The 9,418-nt window shown below is 58.7% G+C and overlaps 1 protein-coding gene across 7 annotated transcripts in view; it reads right to left on the bottom strand.

Annotated features, from left to right (window-relative positions):
• The window catches only part of AP2A2 (adaptor related protein complex 2 subunit alpha 2), a 53,384-nt gene that overhangs the window by 19,325 nt on the left and 24,641 nt on the right, over positions 1-9,418 (bottom strand). For 6 of the 7 annotated variants that reach the window (XM_015588723.2, XM_025046129.1, XM_025046131.1 and 3 more), the window contains exons 3-8: positions 8,720-8,862; positions 7,002-7,195; positions 3,852-3,981; positions 1,992-2,093; positions 879-987; positions 1-103 (exon numbers count right to left, since the gene is read on the bottom strand). The exon at positions 1-103 is cut by the window's left edge and continues 54 nt beyond it. In XM_015588723.2, the coding sequence (XP_015444209.1) occupies positions 1-103; positions 879-987; positions 1,992-2,093; positions 3,852-3,981; positions 7,002-7,195; positions 8,720-8,862 (781 nt within the window). The remainder of the gene's footprint in view (positions 104-878; positions 988-1,991; positions 2,094-3,851; positions 3,982-7,001; positions 7,196-8,719; positions 8,863-9,418) is intronic. The other variant, XM_025046130.1, reaches the window with a different exon arrangement.

Below are 9,418 nucleotides of genomic sequence, written 5' to 3'. Positions count from 1 at the left end.
CTGGCATTGGAGTGCTGCACCTTCTTCGACTTGGGTGGCTCCTGGGCCTTGTTCAGAATCGTCTCCAGGCACTCCGCCAGGCGGCCTCGCACGGCAGGGTCTTCTGGGCAGGACAGAAAGCCATCGGGCCAGCCCCGCAGCCCGCCCCACCCTCCCAGCCGCATCCCTGGCGTCCCGAGCATCACGTCGCCTCGCAGAGGAGAGCGTGGAGGGCTACAGCGTGTAAAATACGAGGTTGAACAGCCAGGGTACGTTCCGGTGAGACGTACACGACACTTGTGCCGGGACACAGTTATTTAAGTCAAAAGAAAACAAAGTCTCAGACACACGGACAAAATGTGACATATCAAAAGCTAAGGGAAAACAGGCAACAGAAATAAAGTGTTATAAGAAACAAGAAAAAGACCCTATACAAAAACAAACTAAATTTAAATGTAAAGGTCACAACAACAGAGTTGGGAGTGTCTAACAAAAATTTTCCTATACTTCTTCAACCAAGAAATTCTATTCTAGATATCTACCATACTAACCAAATCAGTAACATTTTATAATGAAACAGGAACACAAACATCCTTGGTCACACAGGTTATAAACGATTTAGGGTACAAAGTTTCTAATGGGTCCCCTTTTACTTTAAGAGACTGGATGGGAAACCCGCCAGATCTGCTATATGAAAGCAGAGGACGTGCCAAGCTGTGCCGGAACTGGGGGCTCTCCACGACCCACCCTGGAGACGCCAAGCTTCCCGGTAGCATCACAGAAGGGTTCACAGAACCAGAACAGGGCCAGCGAAGGACTTTTAATGATGGCAGCAGAAGCTATAACCCTAAGAGGCTGAGGTGGCCCTCTCGGAGGGGTCTGTGTGGCACGGCCGTTACCTGGGGGCGGGTAGCACTGGAGCAGCCTCAGCAGTTTGACTGACAGCCAGGGGGCTGGGACAAAATAGTAAGTGTAATCCTGCAGATCTGTAGACGCCGACGTCACAATCTGTAAAAGAGCACAGGCAATGAGATGCTTGCTGCAGGTGTCCCCAAGAGAGAGCCACACTGCGGGGCCCCACACAGAGCCACACTGGTTCTGCTTCCACGGGTCACGCACTAACCACGAGCCTGCTTTTGGTCCAGGTGCCAGGCTCACACTCAGAACTGCCTGGTGTCACTTGAGACAGCGCCCCGCTCTGTGGGACCTGCGACACTGCTGAGTCGGTGCAGGGTTCTACAGCACCCATGGGACTCAGGCTTCCCTCTGGGGGCCGGAAGGCAAGTGAGACACAAAAGGAGGACCTCTGCTTGGTCCAAATACGGCCCCTGGCAGGGCAGACACTCCTTGACCCCCTGAACACATGACTGTCTCGAGACACTATATTCCACTCACACAGCCCGCTGCCCTCCCCCAGGTCCCACATCAGAGAATCAGAGCAGCTTCGCCCCACAAAGCCTTCAGGTGTGACATTTTCAGTCGTGAGTGAGCTTGCTCAGGAAGGCAGTCACGGTACATTCTTACAAATGCCACGCAGCATCAAAACTGAACAGCACACAGAACCAGCAGGGCAACTTCCGACGTGAGTACCCCAAATCAAACACAGAAGAACACACGCCGGATGAACCAGCTGCAGAAAACTACACACAACTCGGGGCCCAATGACAGTTGAGGATGCACGCTCTGGGGTGAAGGGAGAGCCATGGGCAGCAAGGGGACAAGGGCCCCCTGCCACGAGGAGGGCCCCAGGCGGCCCCACCAGGTACCGCGTGCCCTGCCCACTGGGTGAGAGCCGAGAGCTGGGTGGCTCTGCCCGGTGCACCCTCCCACACAAACAGGACATTTCTCAATTGACAACACAGTTGAAAGACAGGCCAACCAATCACTAACTGAGCGTCACTATTGACTTCACAAACTGGCTAACCCTTCGCGTCCCAAAGGCGAACTAGTACATTAGTTACATGAAATAACCGAGACCGAAAGGCACCACACTCCATTCTCCATCAACTTACCCTGCTTAACCTGGAGACGGCCAGAGAGACGGACGTTTTAAACTCTTCCGGGTTCTTCTGCGCTAAGGTGGTGATGAGGCTGGTGGCAGCAGTCACCACACCCTAAAAGGAGACACACACAACATGCATTTCGATTCCAGTCAAAATAACCTGAGGCTGGCCTGTCATTTTAAACCCATTTTCCAAATACAACTTTAAACTAAGAGCAACGAATGCGCAGCCCTTGGGCCATCCCAAGCCCACTCCGATGGGCCCACGACACTTCTGTAGGTCGTGACCTCATCAGAAGTTCTCACCGCCATGCTGGTCCTCGACTTCCTGTTGAGGTGAGAGCCTTAGGAAAGGACTCTACTGGCCTCCTGCTCATCTCTCGGTGGGCAAAGTCAGTGCCAACAGAGAGCTTGCACAAACTCGTACCATGCCATGCTGACCCCGCCAGGGCAGTGCTACCCTGCACCCGGGGCCAGGCCCGGCCAAGTCTACGGGGCTGAACAAGCCATCTGCTCACAAGAGCTGGCTGGGGTTCATTGCCACCCAGCGCTGTTTCTCACTGTCCCCACAAGAGTCTCCGTAGAAAGGGTGGTGTGAGGGGGAGGCTGGGGCCACCGCATGCGAGGCCAGGCACTGGGCATGATGTGCACAGCTGAGGGCCTAGGCATCTGCCACAACGTGGCTACAGGAGCTTCCCCAACAAGGTGGCAGTGAGGACACGCACTAGGCACCCGCGCCCCTGAACTGGCAGCATCTGGAGAGAGCGCCGAGTCCAGAGGTCCGACCTCAGTCACCGACACCGGGCTCTGCACCTCCGTCAAGTCCTGGTTCGAGCCCGGATCTGCGTGAAGCTACTTAAATTGTCTGAGCCTCAGTCTCCTGATCTGTAAAACCAGAACAGCCCCACTGCCTCGCGGGATCCGTCGGATGGGAGATGTGGATCCGAAGCCGCCATGCGTCCAGCATGGCGTCCCAATCCCGCAGGCAGAGTCCGGCCCTGGGCAGACCATGCCACCGAGTCGTGACTGGCACATGAAAGCATTCCTCGCCGCCCTCCTGCCCGGCCTACAGACGCCCAGCTCCACCCTGAGGGAGGCCTGTCCTGTGCAGATGCAAACCTCCCCAGTAAGCACGGGACACCTCACCGGGCTGTCACACCAGAGCACGCATGCCGACCCGGGCTCTCACCTCTGAATCTCCATTTAACAACTATTTATTTTTAATTCAGTTTTCAAAGTGGATTTCTCTTCTAGAAAAAAAATGTAGCAACCGGCTAACATACTCATACCCACTACTCCACAGGAAAATCTTTCTGTGTTGAGGCTCAATTCAATTACACGACAGAACTCAGCAGGGCAAAGCCACACTGTCCACTACCTGCTCCTGCTTGGCCCTGCCTCCCAGTGTCACAGCCGTGTGTGCCCCCTCCAGTGCAGACACCCGACACCCCCTCCCCGTCCACAACACAGGGAGGACAGTCCCGCCCGGCCACGGGTGGCCACGCCGATCAGGAAGCCTGCGTGCTGGAGTTTAGGTGGGACCACAGATGCCCCATCCCAGCCCTGAGCGAGGCGTGGCCAAGCATGCCACGTGGGGTGCCCTTGCTGGACAGCGTGCTTCCAGAGGTGCTGACCCGCTTGTCCGCGCAGCCCGGCCTATGGGAGGTCCTCCAACGCCTCATGACTCAGTGACCAGAGACCAAGTTTGACTTGTCCTCGCCCAGGACCTAGGCGCTCCCAGGCTCCACAGGCTGAGCTGTGCACATGTCCCGGGTACCATGGGAAACCACGTGGGGCAGCTGTCACGATGGCTCCTCCTACAAAGGTTCCTTGGCGGGGCAAGGGCAGGCCCCTGTCCAGAGGCCCTTACCAAATGCTGGTCATTGAGGAGGTGTACCACACGCGACGTCCAGTCGCCCATGGGCACGAGGTCGGGAGACGTCCGGTACAGGCGCAGCAGACACAGCGCAGCGCTCTGCTTCGCGCAGTCCATGGTGTCCCTGAAAGACAGACGCCAGCGGCCACTCAACAGCACGCCAGTACCCGCGGCGCCCGGGGCCACGCGGGGGACATCCGCCACAGAGGAGCCAGGACGCGGAGGCAGGAACACACGCAGCGCGCACGCTCCCACCTCTTGTGAGGGGTCTCCGTGTGCACCGCGTCCCAGCGATGGACAACGGGCTGCTCCAAAGGGCCACCTCCAGAGACGTCACATCGAACACAAGCGCGGGAAAGGGCCGTGTGGGGCCAACCCCACCATCCGCCTATTCACATTACAGTATTCTCTGTCCACCAGGAGACTTCCTCCCCTGCCTCCAACACCAGGGTCGGGCGCCTTCCCCACCCCACACACCAGCCGCCCTCCTGCCCCCTCTGTGCCAAGAGCAGGCCCCGCTCCCAGGCGTCCCCTCTCCAGGTGGCTGACTGGGCTGGGGAGCCCAGCACCCTGGAATCCCCGAGCACCAAGAGGCTGGGCAGGGGCCACCGCAGACACCCTGGGAGGGCTTGAGAGAGGTTTCTGCTCTGGATGTGAAGTCACTAAGGGCACAGAATATCCCCAATGCTGTTTACCCTTCCTCCCACGCCCCAGCAACTTCTGCGACAGGCCACCAGGAATGACCGCTCAGTGCAGGCTGTGGGAGCCCCTCTCAGAAAGAGCTGGTTGGCGTTCACAAAGCAGTGGGGGCTCCGGTTCAGCCTGGAGAGAAAGGGGGTTTTGAGGGCCATCTTTACCACTTACCTCCCTTTCGGCCTTTTAATTCTGAACCGAGTCTAAACCAAACCAGCCCTGCTCTAGTCTGAAGAAAAGTGACTCTGGTGAAAGACCCTCCTGTGAACGCAAACACCCCGGGGAGCAGAGGCAGACACCTGTGCCACTCTCTGGCCCCTGCCGTCCTCACCAGGAGCAGGAGACAGCACACCCCACTCTGCCAGCTTCCTTCCCTATGTGTGCGCTGAGGCCGTGCGCTGCGGCCGCCCTGAGGGTCCGTCCACGTCACCCAGTGGACCCATGACATGCACCTCTGGCCTACGGTAGTCAGTTCGTTTCCAGGTTTGCGACTACGAGGCCTGACCAACACAGGAGGGGGCAGTGCAGCCTGCGGCAGCCAGCAGGGACCGAGGGCACCGCGGCCAACGCGGTTTCAGTTCTGCCACAAGTCACAGGGCTCTCTCCGTGGCGCCCGCCCTCCAGCCTGCTACTCGGCTCTGCCTCGGGGCACAGCCATCCTGAGCACTCTGTTTTCAGTCACGGCAGCTGGACTTCCAGAGCTGGTCATTTTTTTCAAGTAGGGCTCCTGACTGCCATACTACCGGAGCCTTGGGTATGGGAGGGGCCTGCCTGCGACCAGGACTCAGACCAGGGGCCTCGGCAGGCCCCTCCCTTGGAGACACCGCCGTCTCCCTGCCCGTCCTTCCCCGTCCACACGCGTGCGGGAAGCATCTCTGTGCAGACATGTCCCTCGGCCTGCGTGGGCGCTCGCCCCCGTTTCAGGGAGACGTCCCTGAATGACCCTCTGAACCGTTCCCGGGACCATCGCTGTGTGCTCCACGTGTCGCTCACCCAGCAGGTGTTTACCGGGCACTTGCTGTGAACCAGTCGCTGTTTCAAACACAGGAATCAAGCAGTGGTGGCCACAGCAGATGGAAGACTCCTGTCCCAGGGTGGGGCCTTGCGAGGGCAGGGGACACGGACAGGGACAGAGCCGGTGGCCAGAGTGGAAGAAGGGAGGTGTCCTCAGACCTGGGCAGCCCCAACAGGTGAGGAGGGCAAGGGCAGCGTGTGGCTGCCCCAAATTCTTCCTGACTTTCGGTCCTGGGCCCCACTCAGGGGCAAGCGGGCATCTCCAGCCCACCCACCTCAGTGCCCCGCCCCTGTCCACGTGCCCTGTGGGTGTGCAGTGTCGTCCTGGCCCTCCGCCTGCTCTCTCGGCTCCACAAACCCCTGCTCCTGCCCAGGCCACTGCTGGACCGCCACCTCTGAGCTCCTGCATCCCAGAACTCTCATTTCTAGTGGGGTGTCCCCTCCCAGGCCAGCTCCTCAGTCTGACTCTGCTGTGACACTCCTCTAGGGCTTGCATGGCCACCCTGCTGCTGCGCTCCTGTGCCCAGTCTAGCCCAGGGCGCCTCCCTGGGACAGGCTAACTCGCAGGCCGGGTGGTCCTCGGCTGCGTGGCCTGCCACAGCACCCCAGCCTCCACCCAGGAGGTGCCAGCAGAGCAGCCCTGCCGTGACAACCAAACGTGCTGAGAGTTCACTCAAGGTCCCCTGGGGAACATCGCCCTTTGAGAAAGCCAGGTCTAGACCCGCCCACTCTGTTAAAGTGTGAGCACTTCCTGACACCCTCCGCCCTCTCCACTGTGCCTTCCAAGGGCCGTTTCCCGTCCCATGGCCAGAGGTGCTGGGAGCTGCCAGAACGTACTCTGCTCGTTGCCAGCTATCCTGAAGAAGTGCCCTGGACTACGGCCCCTGTCAGCCAGGCGTGTCGCCCAAGTGCGGGCTCCGGGTTAATTTCCCAGCTCAGCAATGTCCTGGGACATGAGCAGAGCCCTGCCTCTGCCACGCCTGGGAGCCCGGGATGGCCTAGCACCGTTCTCAAGTCTTCCAGAGCCTCCTGCTCGGCCCTATGTGGCACCTCTCCAAATTCAAGGGAGCAGGGTGGGTTGCCAAGAATTCTCAGGATTTGGGTGCATGACCTTTTCCTCGGGAATGCTTTGGAAAAGGGCAAGAAAAGGCGCTGTGCCACATCACAGGATGATTGTGTCCCCTCTTCCATGGCCCTGTTTGAGGCTGAAGCCCCTTCTTGATTTGGTTAGGATCAACGGGGTTCAGCTCTTTAATCTACTTAAAAATCTCAATGGCACTGGGGGAAGAGAGGCCTAAATGGGCTTCACCTGACGTCCGACGTGCGTCGCCCCCCATGTAACATGGGGAGACAGACTCATTCCAGGTGCCTTAAGTAGCTATGCATTCGATTCATTCAACGTGAGAGTCATGTGTCGACAAGTCAGAAGACGCGTACCCAGCTACGAGGATTTTAGGGATCTCCCCAGCAAATGCCTCGGCCATCTCGCGACTGCCCACGTTGGCGATGCAGTGCAGGGCCAAGCCCATGAAGGTGGGGTTGCGGCTGGCCAGGTCGTTCTTGATGGCGTTGTTGATGAGGCGGATCAGCTCGCTGTTGGAGTTCACCAGCACCGAGATGAAGAGATAGCCCTGGGTCCAGAAAGACGAGAGGGCACAAGCTCATGACAACCTAGGTCCGCGTGGGCCCCAAGGTACCTGACAGACACCGGCACAGACAAAACCAGCTTCCAGCAAGCCTTCGGCACGATCCAGACCTGTCACCGGGCTGCAGCGACAGTCATGCCATGGCAGACTCAGCTGCATGGTGGTGAAAACGTCAGCTGTTACAGAAGCAGAGTTCGGCTTCCGATTCTGCCATGAGAAGGTTCTGTGGGATGAACCTAAAAGGCACTTGGTCAGATATCCCCATGGGAACTAGATACTTTGGTTGTCGTCCATCGTGACATGTCTGAGTAACCTTGACTCGCCATTGTCCTAAGTAAGAGGGGAAGGGGACCCTGCCTTCGCCGTAACTGAAACCACGGCCATTTCCAGACTCCAGCTGGTGGCTGGCTCCCCCTCCCCCTTGAATCTGTCTCTGTGCCCCCAGCTTGCCCTCACCACCCAGGCCAAAGTCCAGTCCCATGTCACCACCACAGTCCATGCCCTCCCCATGCAGGGGCACAGTGATTTCTCAAAGCTCGTCTGATCACTGACCACGCGGATGAAACTCCTGCCCAGCTTCCCATGGGTCTCAGGAGAAAGGCCCGCCCGCCAGGCGCCACCTCCCTTCCAGCTCTGTGTTCCAAGGCGCATGCCTCAGACAGGTACTACCTGTTCTGTCCACCCTGGGCCCCCAGTTGTCATCCTTCAGCCTCAGCTCAAGATGCCCTCCCAAGGGAATGCTCCCCACTGGCCACGCCCCTTCTTAGGGTCCCGGGGGTTCCGTAAGTCTTCGTCAGTGGGCACTGGCCACAGCTGTGATTCTCTCTACTCATAGAGCTGCCTGATGCCATCTTCCCACTAGAAAAGGGCAAGGCCCACGTCTGCTTTTGGCCACTGTGTCCCCAGGGGTCCCTCCAATACTCTGCTTGGTCCATGGCAAACACTTGACAAATTCTTGTTGAGTAAATACCAATACTTAACAAAATTCCTGGCACCTAGGGTATTTTTTTACTTTCTATAAGTTGAGTTTTTGGACAAATAGAGAGAAATGCTACTGTGCAACACTGTAGCAAACATACAGAGACAGAGCTACCCCAACAGGTGTGGGGCTAGGATCCCAAAGCCTGGGAGGGCTGCAGGCACCAGGCAGGAGGCAGTCTCGGAGTGGGCGGGGGGCTCTGGCTCTGAAACCAGGCGGCTGTGGTGCGCAGGGCAGAAACGGGGGGTCTTACCAGGGCCCCCAGGCAGACTGGCTGTGAAGAGTGACAGCAGGCTGCTGTGGGGAAGATGCCGCCCTCCCTTCCCTCTGGGGCGGGCCTCCCGGGGACCACAGCCTAAGCCCACAGGAACCTCTCAGCATATGTGGGAGCTGGAGAGAGGTGGCCATCTGGTCAGAAGACGCTCTCGGGGACAGCCCCTTCTTCAGCAGGCCCGCGTTGGTCAGCAGGGGTCAGCACCTGGGCCCTTCAATGCCATGCCACCCCAGCCCCCGCCCGCAGCAACACTCACGATCTGCTTCTCCGTGTATCTGTTGGAGCTCAGCAGGTTCACAGCCTCCATGTGCCCAAAGTCAATGTCATGGCCGAGGAGGAAGATGAAGAGCAGCTTGCAGACGTACTTCTTTTTACTGTAGCCGTCAAGAGCCTTGTCGCCTGGAAAAGGGACAGCCAAGAGCTCCATCGGAGGAAACCAGACGGGAGGCCATGTAGGAGCCGGCCCCCCGACACGCAGCAGATGCTGTGCGAGCTTGAGACTGGGCAGTGCACATCAGAACCCAAATGCCTGCTCTTCCTAAAAACCAACCAGAAAACCAGCGGCAGGAGCTGTGCCCTCCCAGAACAGCCCTGGGCAGGTGCTGCTGGGCCAGGCTCGGCCCCTGGGGCAGCACTGCCACCTGCCAGAATCCCCTCAGGCTCCTGGAGCCAGCATGTGACTCTCCTGAGTAAGTCTACCGAGTCAGGCGGGCAGACTCCGCATAATCTTCTGTTTCTCAGCAGCTTTAGAACAAATCACGCCCCACCCCCCACCCCAACAAAAACCACACACAGAAGGACCAGAGGCCTCCATCTCTCCACCCCGGTCAGCGCAGCCGGGTACCGCTGGAGATCGTGGCAAGGCACACTCAAAGCGAGCCGCTGGCAGGACGTGAAATGCCACCTGGCAAGGGCGCGCAGCGCTTCACCCGAGGAGGGTAAAACTCCTCAGAGC

This window comes from Pteropus alecto, unplaced genomic scaffold, assembly GCF_000325575.1.
Source record: "Pteropus alecto unplaced genomic scaffold, ASM32557v1 scaffold43, whole genome shotgun sequence".
In the NCBI taxonomy this organism is placed as follows: domain Eukaryota; kingdom Metazoa; phylum Chordata; class Mammalia; order Chiroptera; family Pteropodidae; genus Pteropus; species Pteropus alecto.
The sequence above is the reverse complement of the archived record's forward strand: the minus strand, read 5'-3'. Positions and strand labels throughout refer to the sequence as shown.